This window comes from Pantherophis guttatus, chromosome 7 (assembly GCF_059756535.1).
Source record: "Pantherophis guttatus breed Tessera chromosome 7, ASM5975653v1, whole genome shotgun sequence".
Classification (NCBI taxonomy): Eukaryota; Metazoa; Chordata; class Lepidosauria; order Squamata; family Colubridae; genus Pantherophis; species Pantherophis guttatus.
The window spans coordinates 34741806-34761326 of record NC_142069.1 but is presented as its reverse complement, the minus strand read 5'-3'; the positions used below and the strand labels follow the sequence as shown (position 1 = coordinate 34761326).

The 19521-nt window shown below is 36.8% G+C and overlaps 1 protein-coding gene and 1 long non-coding RNA gene across 3 annotated transcripts; one reads left to right on the top strand and one right to left on the bottom strand.

Moving 5' to 3' along the window:
• Nucleotides 1-2294: 2294 nt before the first annotated feature.
• LOC117655932 (uncharacterized) lies at nucleotides 2295-15651 on the bottom strand. Of its 2 annotated transcripts, none has more exons than XR_004588826.3 (3): nucleotides 15560-15651; nucleotides 7107-7252; nucleotides 2295-3790 (listed from the first exon to the last, which is right to left on the bottom strand). It is a non-coding gene; the product is annotated as an uncharacterized LOC117655932 (long non-coding RNA). The 2 variants fall into 2 exon arrangements; XR_009623228.2 differs by having other exon boundaries at nucleotides 7107-7204.
• Nucleotides 9171-19279, top strand: MGP (matrix Gla protein). The gene is made up of 5 exons (XM_034403816.3): nucleotides 9171-9344; nucleotides 13769-13906; nucleotides 15483-15518; nucleotides 17625-17706; nucleotides 18924-19279. Exons 2-5 carry the CDS (start codon nucleotides 13846-13848, stop codon nucleotides 19060-19062), a joined length of 318 nt encoding a protein of 105 aa, XP_034259707.1. The 5' UTR covers nucleotides 9171-9344; nucleotides 13769-13845; the 3' UTR covers nucleotides 19063-19279.
• The last annotated feature ends 242 nt before the right edge of the window (nucleotides 19280-19521 follow it).

The window sequence follows — 19521 nt, the reverse complement described above, 5'->3', positions numbered from 1 at the left end:
AAAAACAAGAAAACCACACAAAATAAAAAAGGAACAAGGAAGTCAGAGATAACAAACTCAGATGGGAACAAAGAAAAAGAAGAAATGAATGCATATTTTTCTTTGGATTTTTGGTTGCTTTTGCCAGAGAGAAAGATGGGGCTCTAAAAGCAGTTTTTTTCCTACACCGGCTGATTAGAAAGAAGTGCTCCAACTGACCATCAGATCATTTAATGGGATGTAGCAGATCGAAGGGCCCGTGCCGTTCAGCATTTCACATTGCTGATCATTTACACAGTAGGGTGGTGCAGACACTTGAGCTTGCATTATCCTCCAGAGTGATCCTTGACTGACAGGTTTGCTTTGCAGAGTAGTTCAGGCCAAAGGCCATGAACTCACAGTTGGTTATGTTATTGAGTGAAGCCGGTTAAGCTTCTGCCATCCCATCCCTTTGCAGTGCTCCAGCTGTCTACCAATTTTCACTTCTCCCAGCCTCACTCTCTAGCGATATTAAGGAGAGCAATTGGTAGATAGAGCAATTGCTAGATATTTTTCCAGCCCTAGAAAAACCATCAATCATTGTACCTTAATTTGCCCCATAGCAAAGTGGTAGAACAATATCACTTATCAGCTTCATTGATGAGGCAGTGACCAGGGTCCATAATAGGGTAGAAATCAGCTATGTAAACAGAACAATTTTGTGCTGCCATACTTTGTGCCTTGTGGACTGGAAGATAACAAACTGGTCATCTGGGTGTGCCCTAAGTGAGCGTTATCAGTTTTGGGGTGCCATGGAAAGACAACAAACTGTTACTTGTTATATACCAATACATTCTTACCATCAGGGAGGGAGGAGAGAAATAAACTTGAAATGTTCCGTCTTAGCTGCCAGAGCTTGGGTGGCCTTGGTTACTTTGCCCTGAAGCTGGGCAAGTCAGAAGATGTGAATTTGCTGCTCTACCTCAGGCAGCTGATGGCTTGTTCTTGCTTGTTTTCCTCTTCATGGCTTAGGCTAAAAAAAAGTGTTTTGCTGCCTAAAGCAAATAGAAAAAGCACTACCCTCCCTCATTTAGAAGTTGGCCAGACAGGCTGTTGAGTCTGCCTTCAACCATTGGCTGGCTGCTCCCTACCTGAAGGCAGCTGGCTAGCTTAAGGATATATAAACAGGGTGCATATATTGCTCAGGGCACATATACAACTTGTCTGCCAACTTGTCATATTACTCAGGATTCACAGCTTACCTGAACAAAAGCTACTTAGAAGCTCAACAGAGCATAGCACTGTTAGATAAGAATCTTTAATGCATGCTAGAATGAAGCCACTTATGTAGCTCATTTCTTCTGTCATTGAGGGATTGTGGTGCCCTTCTATATGTAATGAAATTGAAACCCAACAGTTCTTTTTCCCACTTTTCACCTTTCTTTGTAATTTTCAGAATTGGTGCAAAGTAGCAGTTGGCTGTTGACATACTGTAATTAGTGAATGACAGAGTCTTCCCAGATATACAGTAGCTCTTCCAGATGATTCAGTCCCAACCCCCCAACCCCCATTTTTAGCTAGAATCTACCTAGAATCCAGAATCAAGTCTGTTCTGGATGTATTGACTATGTTCAGATTTATCTGGAGATCAATATGCTACCTACACTGGAATGTTTATACACTTGAGAAAACAGAATTATCAGCTAATCACAATGTCCCTTTCTGGCAACTGCTGAGCACTGAGACCTGTCAGCCAATTGCTGGCATTTCTCTGTTTTCCTTATGGTGACAAACTTCTATTGCCTTCCAAACTCAATCCAGCATTTGGGCTCTTTCAACTGTTCTATCATGATGTTTTGATGGACTTCCAGGAACTCTGTCCAGGAAGAGCACAGGCTGTCCTTTCAAACGTGAGAAGAAGTATGCTGCTATTTCTGAAGCAGCATTCATTGCCTTGAAATGCTGTTTCTCCATCCACAGATACAATGCTACTGCTACAAATTAAAACTGCTCACAGCTTTAAACCACTATTTGGCAATATGTGTGCATATATTACTTATGTATCCTCTGTTCCTTCACCAGTTTAAGGAATTCTTGCAAGTGGATCTTACTTTATTTTAAACCCACAACAGCAACCCTGTGAAAGAAGTTAGGCTGAGAGACAGTAACTGGCCAAATGTTATCCACTGAATTTCCATAGTTAAAGATAGATTTGGACCTAAGCCATAGTCCTTAATCACTATACCAAACAGTCATATGACTTATCTTTGCCACATTGTCAGAATTTTTGTTACAGTAAGGCTACCACATGTAGGCTTTAAGCATTTGGATGGCCATTAGATGGAGGCAAACAGATACAGAAAATCAGTAGTCTGGACTTTTGCAACCCAGATGTGGGAGCTCTAATGAGGATTAGTAAATTGAATACAAATAAGAATTATTTGTTGCATGGCAAGCAAAAATAGTTGTCTGAAGAAAATAACCAAACACTTTGTTTAGAGTTTTAATTTTTATTATCATCTGCAGTAATACATAGGAAGATAAGTTAACCGAAATTCAGGACCCAGGGATGTTATGCTTCTCACACTTAAAAAAAATGCAGAATTGATTAAGTGCATTTTATGGATTATATTACCCCACCTTCTGTTCTATATTCTTGATCTGTAGAAAGATATGACTACCCTAAAGCACCCTACATAGTAAATACATTCATCATCACCACATATTCCAAATGTGGTACATTCTGCTTTCATGCCTAAGCATGCATCTGATTTTAAACTGATATAAATTAATTCCATTTGTCAGGTGAAGGGACTAGAAGTACTTATTCCATCTAATGTTCTTTCCAAGATCAATAGTTTGATATACTGATGAAATATGGGTTTGCTTATATTATCTTCAACTAAGGTTCAACCTTTGTGTCTGCAATTTGTATTTTGAAAGGCTATAAGTGGAAAACCTTTGTTTGAAATTGTTCTCTCTGGAAAGTTCCCGCCTTCTAAGGCTAATTTCAGACAAATGAGTCATGTCCTGCTAATAAAAAGACATTGGCAACTACTTTTTTAAAGCATTTTTTCCTTAGCAAATTTTCTGAAAAAAGAAAAAAAATAGAGGAAATGGTAGGAAGACCATATCATACATATTATACTTGACTAGGTTTACATAATATGTTGCAAAATATTATAAAACTTAATGATTGATTTTAAACAATAACCAAACTAATACCGCACATTATAGCTTAGTCTGATGAAGTTTCTTTCAAATCAAGTTAAGCTTTTGTTGACCTCATTTACATGATGTTTCCTCGTTAGAAATACTAAAAGTTGATTTTAAAGCAGTGGCCACTGTCTTCTTTGGAGATTGTTTTTCACCATCCCATTCTTGTCTCCAGCCCTGATATTTTATATTTAGATGTATGAACTTGTCTAAAAGTCTTCTTCTAGGTTTAGGACTTCCAATGAGGACATGGCGAACTGAAGACATCTACAAAGAAGCCGAGATATTATGGGTGAAATTGTGGCTGGATGCAAGATCTGAGTCAACAAAATGAGAAACCATGAGCTCACTCAAACATATTCTGGACAGTGGCATTTTGTGAACAGACAGCAGGAACCAATGTTTTTGTGATGAGCAGCTGGGAGTTGAGGGATTCCATTTTAGGCTTAGTCCAGGGATCAGCAACCTGCGGCTCTGTAGCCGCATGTGGCTCTTTCACCCTTCTGCTGCAGCTTCCTGTCACTCAAAATATGCGTCACAACCACCAATGTGTGACACCCACCGGCATGAGATTTATTGAGCTTTTCAACCCCGGATAGGCCAACCATGGATAAATCTAAGAAAAGAAAAGTTTCAGAAGAAAACAGAATGTTTAATTCAACTACATATGCTATTTTTGTGGCTGCTCAAGAAATAGTCAGGCACGGGAAGGGTTTTGTGGCTTCCGGTGTCTTCTTTTCTGTGGGAAATGGGTCCAAATGGCTCCTTGAGTGTTTAAGATTGCAGATCCCAAGAATGACAACACAATCCAGCCAAACTTCAGTTCTTTATTTGCTTACACTGTATAGACAGAATCTTGCCAAGCTAAACCTATACTACTTTAATTTAATGGCTATGACTTTAAATTACCCCCAAGACCACTCTCACTAACACTGACAGGGCAAGCTATTAATGTATAAAATGAAAGGAAACCCCATTCCTTTCTAGCACTGATGATGTTATCTAGTTTGATAATGAAACATCTGCAGGAAAGCAACCAAGCTGAGAGAGCACCAAGAACCTCACAGACAGTGATAAGATGTTAAAATTATTTATAGTTGCTGGGATGAAGGGGGAAGTTATTTATTTTGTTTCTTTCTCATTTTAGTTTTTTTCTTTGCACCTTTTTAATACTTTGTATCAGTTTTATCTGCACTATGTAACCTTTAATAAATTATATAAAAAAGTTTTCTTCTAAAGAATGGTTTAATGAGAGAAAACCAAAAGGGAGCATTGGGTCTAGGAATTTCCTGACAACAAGAGGCACCCAGCAGCAGATGAAAAGGCAGAAACATACATATTCTTTCTCCAGTATGGTAGATAAATATACATCTCTGTCTGTACATATATGCAAATCTTTTCAGATGCTGCTGTTACACTTTTGGTGAGACCAACATAGTCTGATGTTCTTTGGAATATAAGACAAGAGCAAGAAAGCATTTTAACAAAAATAAAAAGAGAGTTTAGTTTTAAAGTAGAAAATGCAAGGGAATATTTTTATGATGTCTCATGGAGATGTTTGTTTCATAAGCATGGATCAAATCCAATACTTTATAAGAAACATATGAAGGTTTTGGATCTCAGGCAGGGCTTTGGCCTAAGGCTGCCAATAGAGCTGTTTTGTAAGAAAGATGAAAGACAGGTTTATTTTTTCTGGCATAGCGTGTCAGGCAGTCCAATGCAGTTCTTATCGCTCAGATCTGGACAGGAAAGTTGTTTAAATCACATCTGGCTGCAGAGAAGGAGTCATGTCATTAGGTTAAACAAGGGGATGAAAGGAAAAATGCAAAAGACTTCTGATTCATGTTCCAATTTGAATTTTCACCTAGTTCTTCTTGCATTTAGAGCATCTGATTAGTTACATGTGACCCTTGTCAGAGTACTCATCAAATGTTAAAAGTATAAAAATAACATAGAGAGATTTTATAAAAAAAATAATAAACCCCCTTTCCAGCCTGCCTTCCTTCATTCCCAGACTGTAGAAATAATAGCTTCATTAAACCAGAAGAGGACTATGAAGAGTAATTGAAGGGAAGCTAAGAAAAGAATTTATACCCATGTTTTCCCGAAAATAAGACCGTCTTATATTTTTTTGAACCCTGAAATAAGTGCTTTGCCTTATTGCCATGTGCTCAAAAGCCCAATTGGGCTTATTATCAGGGGATGTCTTATTTTGGGGAAAACAGGGTAGTTACATGCTTTCTCTTGGATGACAAGTCCCTCATCTGCTCTTGGTTTGTATTCCTACCAGATTCATGTCCTAATGGAAACTAAGAACTGGGGATGCTTTCCTAAATGGATCATTTATCTGTGAGTTTGAGTCTCAGACTTTGTTCTACCTGTGAGCGTCTATTGTAAAAAAGAATAAGTGTATAATTTATTTATTTTGTATCCTACCTTTATTATTTTTACAAATAACTCAAGGTGGCGAACATATTCAACACACCTTCTCTTCCTATCTTCCTCACAACAACAGCAACCCTGTGAGTTAGACTGGACTAAGAGAATTACTGGCCCATGATCACCCAGCTGGCTTTCATGGCTAAAATGGGATTTGAACATAAGATCACCTGTTTTCTAGCCTGGTGCCTTAACCACTAGACCAAACCAGCTCTCAATAATAGATAAAGTTGTTTTTTTGGGTCATCTAGTTTATTTACTGTTGAATTTCTCCTGTATCTTGTCCCTATATGGGATTTTCTTTAAGATAATTCATTTCTTTGTAATACTGCTGTGTCATCAAAACATTTCTTCTAATTGTCAACCAAATATAATCCTGCCATAATTTACACCCTTTTGTTCTAAGCCTATCTTCTGAAACATGAGAGAAACAAATTTAATTTTAACTTTCCTAAGATTATTTTCCTGCATAAGGCTGTGTCTATCTGAAATCTGTGTCATACTCTTATATCCATACAATGCCATACAACAGAGGTTGGGCATGGGAAACTTAATTCTTGCTACAGAGGAGCCACTGCAAAAACAGTTTTACAATACTTCATCTAGAGCTCTGTGGTGGGCAATTGTCTATTGAAGGGAATCTATCCTCTGTTCTACATTCTGAGATTCTCTGGAAATCAGACCATTGTATTCTCTTCCCATCATCCCTATGTTTGGGTGTAATTAGAGGAGCAGCTTTTTCACAATTCCTATGCAGTCATTTGTGGTCCTCCCCTCACTATTGTGCAATCAAGGGAGGACAGAGAAAGAAAGTAGAAGCCCTGTTTGTAGCCCTGATTTTTCCACTTTCTGGTCAGCCGGTGGCCTTTTCATCCTTCCCACCTCTCAGTTCAGTAATAAAGATACTTGTATGATGCAGTAAAATTATGGCAGAGCACAAAGGCTGGTGGCTCAGCAGACTGATAGCATTGTGATTAACACCAGCTGTCTGCAATTACTATAAATTCGAATCTCACCAGGCTCAAGGTTGACTCAGCCTTCCATGAGCCTCCGGAGAAGGGCGGCATATAAATCATTTTTTTTTTAAAAAAGGGGAAGCTTGCTTGTTATGTGGAACTCCTTTGATAACAATCCTTCAGATATTTGAAGAATAGGTCTGCCAAAGAATTGTTGCATAATGCAAATGGCAAGATGGTATCATCCCTGCAGTAGCATGTGCAGAAATCAATTGGACTGCAGTTGAATCTTACTTTGATATTAACCCTTGCCATTAAATTGTAAAATAGTTGATAGTTTAGAGTTAAAAGCAAGTTAAAAGCAAGCTCTATTTTCCAGTACTTGCTATTACTGTTACACTGCTGTCATTTGCTACCTGGTTCAGCTAAGGTTTCAGTTGAATGTAAGGCTAGCCCTAAAAAGTGCCACCATGCCCCCTCTTAGTCTTCCTTATCCTGGGCTAAATATTTCCAGTACCATTCATCGAAGGACCTTACCTTCATCCTCCTTAAATGATGGTGTCCAGAAGAAGACATTTGGAGCATTCTGCTTGTGGTTGACACTGAGATTTACATGTACTGTCTTTGAATTGATTCTGTATACCAATAATAAGCATGTTATTGCTAAGATGTATAAGCTTTCACTGAAAATGAATATAGAAGATGAATATGTTAAAGACTTAACTTTATGAAATGGGCAAAAAGTCTGGATATATAATTGGGTATAATTTGGAAGAGATTCTTTTTAAAATGATGTACTGTTGGTATTTAATGTCTGATAAACTATCAAACATGTGTAAGGGGAGTGCCAAATAGATTTTGGAAATGCAATCAATGGGAAGGTAATTTTTACCATTTTGGTGGACATGTGACGATGATGTTATCCATTCAGTCAAGTCCAATTTATGGTGATTTTGTTGGCCAGGTCTCTTCACATCTTCCTATCTTGCACTATTCATTGAGTTTTTCCATACTCTGGACATGTACAAAACTAAAAAATACTGGCATCAGATATGTATTTTAATCCAGAGAATTCTTAAATTAAATATTCAATTGAACCCAAAGATTTTTCCTCAAGGTTTGATGGTTAAAAAGATTGAAGGAAATATGGAACTTTGTTTCTATGCTTGAGGATGGCAGTGAGACTCTGGTATGCACAGAGATAAAAGGACTTACAAATTCCTACAATGGAAGAATGGATGATGAAGCTAATAGAATTGGCTGAGATGGCTGGGATTAATCAGAGATTGACCATTCTAATTAAAGAAAAGACTTTGGCTAACTTTGTTTTTACTTAGAAATCACTTCTGGATTTCTTGCTAGAAACAGAAAGAAAATGAAAATTTAATTTTGGAATTTGATGATTAGAACTGTTTATGATTATAGAAACGCTGTGTATTTTTGGTGATTTTAGAGTGAGAAGTTAACGTATTTTACATTTGTATCTCCACTAAAGAAAGTTGGAAGTTTTTTTCCCCCTTTCCTTTTTATTTCCCCTTGCACTCTTGACTTTGCCTTTTCTTTAACCTCCCCATTCCCTAACCACTTTTTTTTGTACTTTATTTTTCACTGAAACTTAATAATTATTTTAAAAAAAGAAATCAGTAATTTTTAAACATTTATTGTGAACAAATCAGGATACAAATTTCCTTTTTATTTTAATTTGATGGGCACCAGGTAGCCTATGCAAACCTCTGGGAAACATCTAATGTGTCCAAATTGGTACCCATTCAGAAGTAAGGCAAAACATGGTCTGGATGTTCTTCTTATGAAAAGAAAGTACACATGCCAAAGTTTTGATTGGTTCAATATTTGTTATATTGAACAAATACATCCGAAGGCTGTTTATTACTAATATAAAAATGCTATTAGATTGAAAATAGCCTCCAGGTGTACTTTTAAATATCTAGCCAGGTGGTTTCTTTCCACGAGCTCAGACATTTAACTCTGAGCATAGAGAGAAGATTTTTCCCCTTTCTTTTTAATGATATTTGGATGAGGAGTCCAATTGTTCCATTTGTTATGCTTGTCCAAATGTCATGGATTGTTCATTCTGTCATTACATGCGTAATGGATTTCTTTAAACATTAATTCATCTGCAACTAATTTAGAAGTTGCTTCCTACGGATGCCAAACTCCCACTCAGTTCAAATACATGATTCCACATTTTCTAATTCCATCCTGAACATCTCTTTTTAGGTGGAGAAATCAGGTTGGGAAAAGCAGAAACTCAGACTTTTTTTTTCCCGCTCCTATTTTTTTCCTCCCTCTCCAGGACTCAAGTTAAGCTCTAAGTATTTAAAGGACTACTGTGCTTCAGAGCATGATTACTGAAGGCTAGAATGAGTACCACAGCTATCAGAGAGTTCCTGTATAAAAGTGTGATTTGCTTTCAAGACTCTATTCAAGGACCCTGTGTAGTTTAGATGCAGCCACACTGCCCCCAAGATGTGGCTTTGACTCCCATCAGCTACTAGCATCTGTTGTCCCACCCACTCACTCTCCTGGTTTCATTTCCTGAGGTTTCTGATTTCCTGAGTGAGGGATGGAAATATTCAGAAAGAGGGTGGCAGTCTGAAGGAGGAGGCTGCATGGAGAATGGGAGGGAGGGGTCACTTATCATAAATAAAAAGGTCTCCACTTTACCAGTGGAGTCTAGGAATATTGGGAGAAGAGAACCTGCCACATCAGAAAAAGCCCTACATAACAGAAGACAGCACAGATCATTATATTACAGTGAGTATGCAGAGCCTAACATCTGTGCACCAGTCAATTGCAAATGCAATAGCAACAAAGAAAGAAAAAGGTGTATATAGCACAATATTTGTGATCATGAATAATTTTAACAGGATAAATTCCAAAGGACTCCCCTTTGCTCTTTTAAAATGCAGGATTGTTAGTGAAAATAAGTGCTGGAATTAATACTAGAAATATTGGTTTATAATTGTAATAGGAGAGAAAATGATATGAAATGAGAGTGGATCTGAATGTTTTAAATGTGCATAGTTACATGATCTCTGTGATAGTACAACTTTTCATTTTCAAATAAAATTTCCTGGCTTTTATTTGAGCCTCAGAATTAAATGATATATTGCTTAGAATTGGGATAAGGAACATATGACTCTAATATTGTAGCTAAACTACAATTCCCAGGATACCTAATATTTGAAGCATGCTGAGTAGGTTGGATGAGAAGTGTAATTCAGCAGCAAGAAAGAAGGTAAGTTATATAACTTACTTAAAATGGTTTAATATTAGCACATAAAATGTTCTTCACTTTTTAAAAAGAACATAAAATTAAATTTGCATTAAAATGTTGCTGGATATTCCATATTTCCCAAATCATCTTTAACCTCTGATTTTAGCAACATAGTAAGTTGCCTATAATTAGCCAGTTAATTTTAATGAACACTATTAAGATATAATTCCATTAATTATGAGTCAAACTTGAAAATAGTATCATTTGGCAAAGAATTTTGTAAATAATAATAATTATAAACCAGAACCAATACAATCCCAAAGCATTGCTTATCAAAGTCAATGAAAATGATGATACAAGCCCATGTGGATCAAAACAGATTTTTCTCTGAAAATTTATCCTGCTTTAGTAAACTTTACATTATTTGCTTTGAGAAGTATTAGGCATGCTGTGAGAAAGATGCTTAAAATAAAAATATGGTGTTTAAAAGCCCATCCATATTTCTATACATTTCACAGTAAGCATGATAATGGATGGATGGATGGATGCATGGATGGATGGATGGATGGATGGACAATCTGAGAGGAAGAAAAGATCAGATAAACCACAGATGGTGTTGTGGTGAGCCACTATTTTCTCTCCAAGCATGTCCTGATAGCTTCCTCTGAAAGCAAAGATCTGAATAACTCTCCTGTTTGCAAAGAACCCTCCACCATGCTGAGCCTCCTGAATTTTCCCATTCAGCACTCTTCCAATAACTCTGTTTGCCTCTGTTTCTCCCCCCCCCACCATTTCCGCTGCAGAAACTTAGAGGACCGTAGGGTATCATGGACTAATGGCTACCATGATCCTCTGGTTGGCTGTCTGAGTTGCTCAGCAAGCAAGCAAGAGATTTCTGGTCACAGTGTGATTTTATAAGTGGTTTGAAATTTTTAATAGTTTGGGGAAAAGATAAGCAATATTCTTCTATTCTTATTTATTAGGAATTTTGGATGTTATGTATCCAGAATCCCTGATACCGGAATTCTGTACACCTTTCTTCATACACATCCCTAGTCATCTCAAGGGGGAAAATGGCCTTGAAGGAATGCCATTTGGGGAAAAGCATATTGCATATGGATATGTTATACAGTATTCTGGACATATGCACACATTCGTTTTTATGCACACACAGTTTGGAAGCCTTCGTTGCCACTGACTTTGAAAACTCTGAGAATACTTTCTAGCTAATTAAGGCACAATTGGCCTGTTGTTTCATTTCCTTGCTCTTTTATTTTACAGCTTTTCTAGGCTGCCCTACTCCTAACAAACTCTGGGCAGGGAATGCCTAGTCCAGCTCTATTCATGAATTTATTTTATATTGCATACCTCACTACTACTCACAATAATGATTATGAGGAAGTAGCTGCCAAGTCGCTTTTATTGCATTTTTAAAGAGCTGTGAAATAACAGTGGCTTGGCAAAATGCTACAGCAGATGATCTTTGTTGGAAGAGGGTTGCAAGAACCAAGATGATGTGAAACTCCTCACAAATAGGAAACCAGAAATAGAAATGGGTAGAAGTACAAGTGACTGAAACCTGGTTGAAAATTCATTATTAATATGATGGAGACATGATGCCATATTCACCTTATGTAGAAACCTTTCTTCTGATAGTTCTGTTATAGTGTCTCACTGTCTACAAAATCATTAAGATTTTGGTTAGGCAAGGGATTGAGAAACTATGATTTTGAATTGATGCCAGGAATCAAGATTTAGCAAATGGTTAAACGCTATTTGATTGTGCTTATTGCAGAAATCTGTATGACTCATTATTGGTCATATTTTTATAGTGTGGCAAGCCACTGGCTTGTCTTACCAAAGATAGCAATTAAAGAAATCATAACATTCCCTGAATAATTTATTTACTATGAAGTGTGGACCGGAATTCTAATTTTTCCCCCTGAAATATATCAGGACTCTGATTGCAAAAACAAACCTTGATGCTTTTCTCTGGTTTTTAAAAAGGAAATCAGTCAGAGATCCTGGTTCACAAACCATGATGGCATAATGAACAAAAGAAAGATATTCTGTTGCATAGTAATTCTGCCCAACCAAGATCTCTGGTGCTAAACCTTTCCCTCTGTAGTATAATCCACATCTTCCATAGCAGTCTGTTTATTTCTATGTACACATAATCTGCAGCACTACACACTCCCCAGTGTATCTCCTCCTCGGATTTCTAGTCCCATTTTGCTTGCCATCTTTTTATCTCCCATTACTTTTGTTCCTTTAATTATTAAAGACTTTGGTTGCATAGTAGAGAAAAGCTTTGTTGCTACAGAGACTGTACAGAGTAGAACCTGCCTCTAAGATATGGAGCCCTGGACCTGTGATGGCTTTTCACCTATGGAATTTTTTTTAGGATGGAAAAGAAGCTAAAATAAATGTTTATGTTTTAGCCAGCAAATGAAAAGCAGAAAGGATTTGTGCCCTTAAGTGAACCCTCTTTGTTACCAAAAGAAGATCCCTCCCTGCACTTGTATTTTGAATACATTATATGAACAACAGTAATGGTTGCTTTTGTGATATTTAGATTGGCTCTGCAAGATATAGTAAAACTGTTTGGACTTACTAAAATGGAAAGTCACATCCTTGACTGACTGCACACACACAGACACACAAACAAACCTCCTCAGAACATAAAACAAATCTATTAGACTGAACATTACAGTAAAACTTTTTCTTAGGAACTAATTTTCCTAGAGGGAGGGGAATTTTCTTTTGGCCTCCACACTGCCAGTAGTGTTGGGGAGAAGATATAAGTTTATCAATTTAGTGATTACATAACAATATAAAATGGAAGACATTGAAATTTTAAGATTCACTTTGGGGACAATGAGAAATTAAGTTGTTATTATATAAAAATAAAAGAGGTGGGGCAGTACTGGATGTAGCTTCCAATCTGCCTCAGTGAGTCAACTGAGCCTATTCTTAATCAGTTGTTGGTGTTCATCAATGTTTTTATTGTGCCAGATCCCTTGTTGTAAAAGCCTTATAATATTAAAAAGTGCTTCATTTGCCTTCTTGGGCATATTCCAAACCCTGCTTGATTGACTTAATAGATAAATGAGGTTTAGAAAAGTATGAAGAAAAGTCAACAGTTGAAAGTAACAAGATGATATGGTAAACCCTATTAATTTTGAGAGAACGAATGTATGGAAATATGTTCCTTGGGATTGGGGGAACTGCAATCCCACATTTCTGGAGGGGGTCAACTAAGGAAAACAGTTACTAATGAAAAGTGGCAAGGACAGGAAAAATCAGCAGTCCACAATAGTTTCTTGATGTAGGGCTTTGTCTGGCATTTTGTCTGATTTGTTGAAGGAAGTATTCCAAAAAGTGGTAAATTGGACCAGGGCAAAAATATAAACTTGGGCAAAAATATAAACTTGATTTGATTTCATCTACATTTACACTGAAATGTATTAAGTTATATGGTTATTCTTCAGTCATGCATTTAATAATATTCAGCTTCTGTAATGTTACATTATAATATGATAGCAATCTTGGGGGGAGGGATTTCTTCCGTGGACTGCTTTCTAGGTCTTCACAGGAGAGACAAGGCCTTGGAGCCTTCAGTTGTGACCTTCTGACTCAGAAAATTAAGCATTCTCTTTTGGAGAAAACTAATCCTGTCCCCATGGGCCTGGGTTAAACTCTGGAATTCTATCCCATATCCAATATTTTTGAACATGCAGAGTTAATATCTCACCTTCATTTGAAATGTGAAGCCCTCCCACTTTAGAAAGGGAGGGAAAGAAAAGAAGCCCACTCCCACTAGAGGATGATTAAATTCTTTAGGAACATATTTTATAACAGCCTTTGAGAGACCAAGTGTCAGGCACACCATTCAGCTGACTCTTATTTTCCCACTGCTGCTTTTAAACATACACATTTAATTGTGCATTAAATTTTGCAGCTTGCTTGGAGCTTGGGGCCAGATTCCATACAGACAGAGAGTAAGGCAAGAGCAGAAATCAAGAGATAGACGTAAAAATGCGGACCCTCATCATTCTTGCACTCTTGGCTGTTCTCATGGTGACAGCTTTCTGCTATGGTAAGTGAGTCTTAAGTCTCCCAATACTTATTTTTGGGGTTTGGGGTAGCAGTAGTCTATTATAGAAAGTTGATATTCTGCACACATTCTCATCTAATTTTATTTTCTCTTTACTGCTATTATCTCTATGTTGTATCTTTCTTTCTTAGCACTCTGTTTTCAGTACTTCAGGCTAGATACTTCCTGTCTAGTGTGCTCAGTTGTTGTCTGTCCATTTACTACAACCATCCCATTCTGTCCCTTATTCTCTAGTAACCCATGTGTGTTTTCAGCCAAGTTAATTGTTTTACTAAGAAGCAGTTCAATTTATAAACTGTATGCTTGTAAGATTGCAGAATGCAATTTGCAGAAAATACATAAGGTGTGGGGTTTTTTTTGGTTTAGCTGAATTTCAGCTGATGAAGAGAGTCCTAGATTTTAATTTGGAGAGATTGATAAGCATATTCTAGTAATACAGTGTTTGAAGAAAAACCTATCCTGCAGAGATATTTCAAATGTGTCCTTCTGAAGTTTTAGAGATGGCCAGAATATCCAATAAAGAGATATCAATTAAATAGGTAGATATTTAGATAATTTTAGATACTAATGAATAGGTTTTTATTAGACAATGTAATTTTTTGGTTGTTGGCTCCACTTACCTGCAGTGTCTAAAGAAATACAAGTTCTTTCAAGTGGTTTATATTTATCTTGCTAAAATATGTTTTGCTCTGTTGACCTTTTGTTGCTAATGTAGAGTGTCTCCCTTCACCCATTATTCTTGTGCCACAAGAATAACATGATCTAACCTGATATGAAACATGATGCATAAAATTCTGTAAAATGGTCAAGCTATGAGTAATAATTAGATATGATTGATTTCAGTTTGGGCAACATTACCTTTTTTGGTGTCTTTCATGCCTACCACGTTCTTGATGCTTTATTAATGCTGGACAAGATTTTATAAAATTGCCTAATGTGGAAATAATAGTACTTGGTTTGTGTTATCAGGGTATATTTATTCTTGGAATGATGGTGCATTTTATAAAAATAATGTAATTCGTAAAACATTTTTCCATTTGAACTATCTGAAAAAAGATACTGTAATCTTTTAATGTAATTGTATATATTTAGGAACCCCAAAATAGAAGCTAACCTTTTAGGCCTTGTAGGTAAATTAAAGCATGAGTTTGCTTTTTAGTGGACTATATGTATATGCTAATACGTCTTAATTATGAGCCAAATTCAGATGTTCTTATGACTCCAATATCATGTCACAATTACACACTATAGAACGCTTTATCAATGCATGATTGATAAATTAATTGTACCTGTATTTATGTTATTACACCTTCCACTAATATAAATAGATTTAAAAAATAATAGTTGATTGTACAAGTGACTCAATCTATTAATTGCCCAAAGCTGGGAATGAAACTTCTGTATTGACTAACCTGAGAGGATATGTTAATTAAACATCTTTAGAAACAGATTTTGGAGACTAAAAAGATTTTTGATCTGGCTCACTAGCCTGGTTTAAATGTTTGCATTCTTATAGTGTTGTGATTGAATAAGCCACTTTCTCTCTATTTTCTTACAGAGTCTCACGAGAGCATCGAATCACATGAATTTACAAGTAAGAAATTATGGTATATGGCAGTAGTGGTTTCCACTTACCTTTGCTACTGGTTTGGAACTCTGAGCGCAGATGTGCGCGTGCTCGCTTCGCTTGTGCGCAGCGCTTGTGCGCATACACAGAAGCGTCCGTGATGACATCCGGGTGGGTGGGCGGAGCCTCCCACTGCCGCCACTACTGGTTCGCCCGACTTCAGTCTATCCAAACAGCCTGCTCAGATTCCCCTATGCTTTGTTTTCCCATTTGGGTACAACTGTTCTCTTATCATCCAAGCTTGTGATACTCTCAGGGAGTCAAGTGTTTGCAAGTTAACATCACTAAACATTGTGTTAGAGAACAAGCTAAGAATAACATCTGTCATAGAAAGGGTGGCAAGAAATAAAATAAAGAAAATAGCTTTTCCAGTCCACACAGTGAAAGCCAAGTCTGACCTGTCATCCCCAATGGGAAAACACTTCACGAAGCCCTCCTTATCTATGCCTGAAAAAAGGCCTAGTTGTAAAGACGGAAAATAATATACAGAGTTCTCACAGTTCTCTCAGGACTGTATTCAAGGAAGCATTTTTAAGATTGGACTATTCAATTCATATCCATTAGGAGATGTGGGGAAGGTAGATTCATTGTAAGAATTATGAACAGGGAGAATATTTTTAAAATGGTGATGTTTTAATCATATAACAAAAATATTCAACCTGCAATATATTTTTACAAGCAACTTTGTCAAAGGGTAAAAAAAAAGAGATCTTTGTTGAAAATCAGCTAAACTTTTGTAAACCTCTTTAGATCCACACCTCATTTTTATCCATAAAGGAAGCTACTTTTACAGCAACATAAAACTTATTTTCAGTTTTTAAAATTACACACCAATCTTTAGGATGACTTAGGGACCTCGCAAGTTTAACAATCCATTGGCCTCCCAGTCACCTCCTTGGAACAAATTAATATTATGGTAAAACTGAATTAGATTAAGGGGTGGTTTTCTTCCCCCAAACGCTTTTTTGTCCCCTGGAATCCCTTCTTTAAGCTGAAAAGTGGATTTTTCTGTGCCAAGGGAGGTACAAAGCAATCATTCTCTACCTTTGTCTGCACAAATAATAGTTAAGAATGGAAGATGATTGGGGATCCCTGATTCCCAATTTTTCCTTTAGGCAATGAGGAAGGGCTACTGAAGGTGAAAGGAAAACAGAAGACACATTTTTCTTCTAAGTTCTATGGCGTCAACTATACAACAACACTATTCTATTAAAAATTCTGGCCTCTTTTGCAACTGGCTTCTTCCTGATTTTCTGTTTCTTTTAAGCTTGCCATGAAATACAGTAAATGGTACTGTAGTAAATTCAGTTTAGATCCCAAAGCAATTTATTTGTCAATATTCTCATTCAGAATCTTACTACCATTAGTTTAATCAAAAGTCTTTCACCCTGTTGTCATAATAGACTGGTGATTGCTGATCTCTCCATGAGACTGGAGAGAGCTCTAATTGTTACTGAAATGCCTTAAATACTGGAACTATTTCAAAAAGTTGGAGATGAAAATGTAAAAAAGTAATCTGGGAGAGATGGGAGGTTAAGAAATATGAAAAATAAATAAATAATTGTGCTTTCACATTCTGGAGATAGCAAATTACTGAGAAAAAAAAAAACCCAAAACACAACAGCTAGTTTATATGCGTAGTGGATAACACTCAAATGCTGGGTCAAAAATTGAAAGGTTTTCTTGTCCTTGTGTTCTGTTTATTGGCTTCCCAAGGTATCAAAAAGTTGGACTAGATAGATCCTTGCTCTCATTCATCTGGACTCTTGCATTCTTATGTAACAGGATTTGCACTAAAATAAACAATCCTCTCTCAGATACTTTGTGTAGGTGGGGTGAATGAGTTGGAAGCTCCCATGGAAAATTATGCAACAGAAAAGCCATTCGTTTTTATTAATAACAGAAGGCCTGCATTGAACAGAACAAAATAATAGGTCTGGCTATCTCATATGGGGAAACCAATGTCAAAAGGACATGAGCACAGGATGGAGGGGGACGACACATCTTTTGATTCATATATTATGATTATGATATGTATCAGCAATTATTAACTATTTATCTCTTTCCCATCAGGTCCTTTCCTTAACAGAAGGTATGCCAACATCTTTATGAGACCCCAACCAGAGAACAGGAGAAACTATTATTGGCAGGAAAGGTATGCTTCATCAGACTTCAGGATCATTCAGAACCAATGGGAAAGTTCATCATCCTGGTGTCTTGCTGCTGGTTCCCAACTTTTACTGTCCAAATCAATTATGGGAGCTGAACTCAAATTATCTGAAAGATAAGAGATTATATAAGACTTGCTTTGAGGAAAAGCCTTTCTTCCTCAAAAAATGCTGACTTGCATTTGGAACAAATCATAGGAAGAAAATATCCAGAAAGGTTTATTTTTGATACCCATGTATCCTGTGCATAGCTGAGAATCACTAACAGCCAAGGTACAACAACTGCAATGTACAATGTTTGGGGAGAGGATGTGTGTGTCACAGGTTGGCATAGTCAATCAGTTCTGCAATTTCCCAATAATCCTATTATTTCTCATCATTGCATTTAGCCCTCTTCTCCCTAGTGCCATTTCTTCATACAGCTTTTTAACCATATCCCCCAGCCACTATTAAAGTGATAAAAAGCCTGTCCTGATTACTGATATTTTGGCACAAAAATAGTAAGATGATTCTAGAAAATTCTCCTGAGGGGAAATGACCTAAGGTCTAGACAGCCAATTGCTGGTTAGAGGCTATACATTTTTTAATTTTTTTTTTAATGGAGATCAACACTATTTATTTTATTTTGGCTTGACGGAGGTCAATGCTATGGTCATCTCACACAATTGGGAAAGATTTGTTCCCATAGATACCTTCTTCTCTGGTTTTCTGTCAGATGTTGACAACTTAAGAGTTCCAGAAGACACACAGACTGTCTTTGATGTAACTTATTGGCTGTGACTACCCACTCAATTCTAATTTAGACATGGAAAATTTGACACCTTCCAGATGTTGTTGAATATCAGGCTATCCTGGCTGTTGGCTATTTAGGTGGGGTTCATGGCTTCAACGTTTAGAGAGCATGGATTTCTCCCCTTGCTCTAAAGCAAATTCACAAGTTTGTTTTTAATGGGTAGATTCTACTCACAGAGATTTTAGCTGTTACTTTGGGAAACATCTGCGCTATTTGAGAATCCTGAAAAGATTATTCAAAGACTTTCTATGGCAAAATATGTGGAACAGAACTGGAAGTCATTTAAAACATGGCACAGGAAGAAAAGTAGAGTAAGATGGTACTTAATAGCTTACCAAAGGTTCACAGGTAATTCCCTCCACCCTGCCCCCAATCTTCTCTTTCATAATCTTCTCCTGCTTATGTTGACAGGATCCGAGAGCGCAGGAAGACTACCCAGGAACTTCAGCGGGAGGAATGTGAAGATTATAATCCATGTGAACGTTACGCTATGCGCCACGGCTACCTTGCTGCCTACAAACGGTTCTTTGGGCAGAGAAGAGGAGAGTGAAGACATTATATTCCCAGTGCCTAGAGCCTGGATTTTGTAGTTACAAAGAGTGACACCTTTGAAATGTATTGTTGCTTCTTAACTGCATATTATTCCACCTGTCGCTTCATTCTTTTGTAGCCAGTGATTTCTAGTATCTGTTAATTAGCACAATGCTGATGTAATGATGGTTGGGCAGAGGTTTTCTTATGAAATAAACATTATGGTTTATTCATAATATATTTTTTGTGTGCTATTTTGTCAGACATGAAAGTGCATATTTGTACACACTTCCTTAGAATTTAATATATCTAATAAAATACTTTGTGTTGGTTGTAACTTTAGAATATTTATGAATGAAATAAAGGAGTCAACAGCACTGTATCCTCATGATGCCCTATATCTAGGACAGTCTCTAAATTTTAAATATATTTTTTAAAGTGTAAAAGTAGATGAAATCTCAAAAGATAACCAAATCTT

Excerpts from the sequence above, each read along its gene's own strand:
- MGP (XM_034403816.3), top strand. The coding sequence starts at position 13,846 with ATGCGGACCCTCATCATTCTTGCACTCTTGGCTGTTCTCATGGTGACA. Across the intron at positions 15,519-17,624 it reads CGAATCACATGAATTTACAA|GTCCTTTCCTTAACAGAAGG; the intron begins GTAAGAAATTAT and ends CTTTCCCATCAG. Across the intron at positions 17,707-18,923 it reads AACTATTATTGGCAGGAAAG|GATCCGAGAGCGCAGGAAGA; the intron begins GTATGCTTCATC and ends TTATGTTGACAG.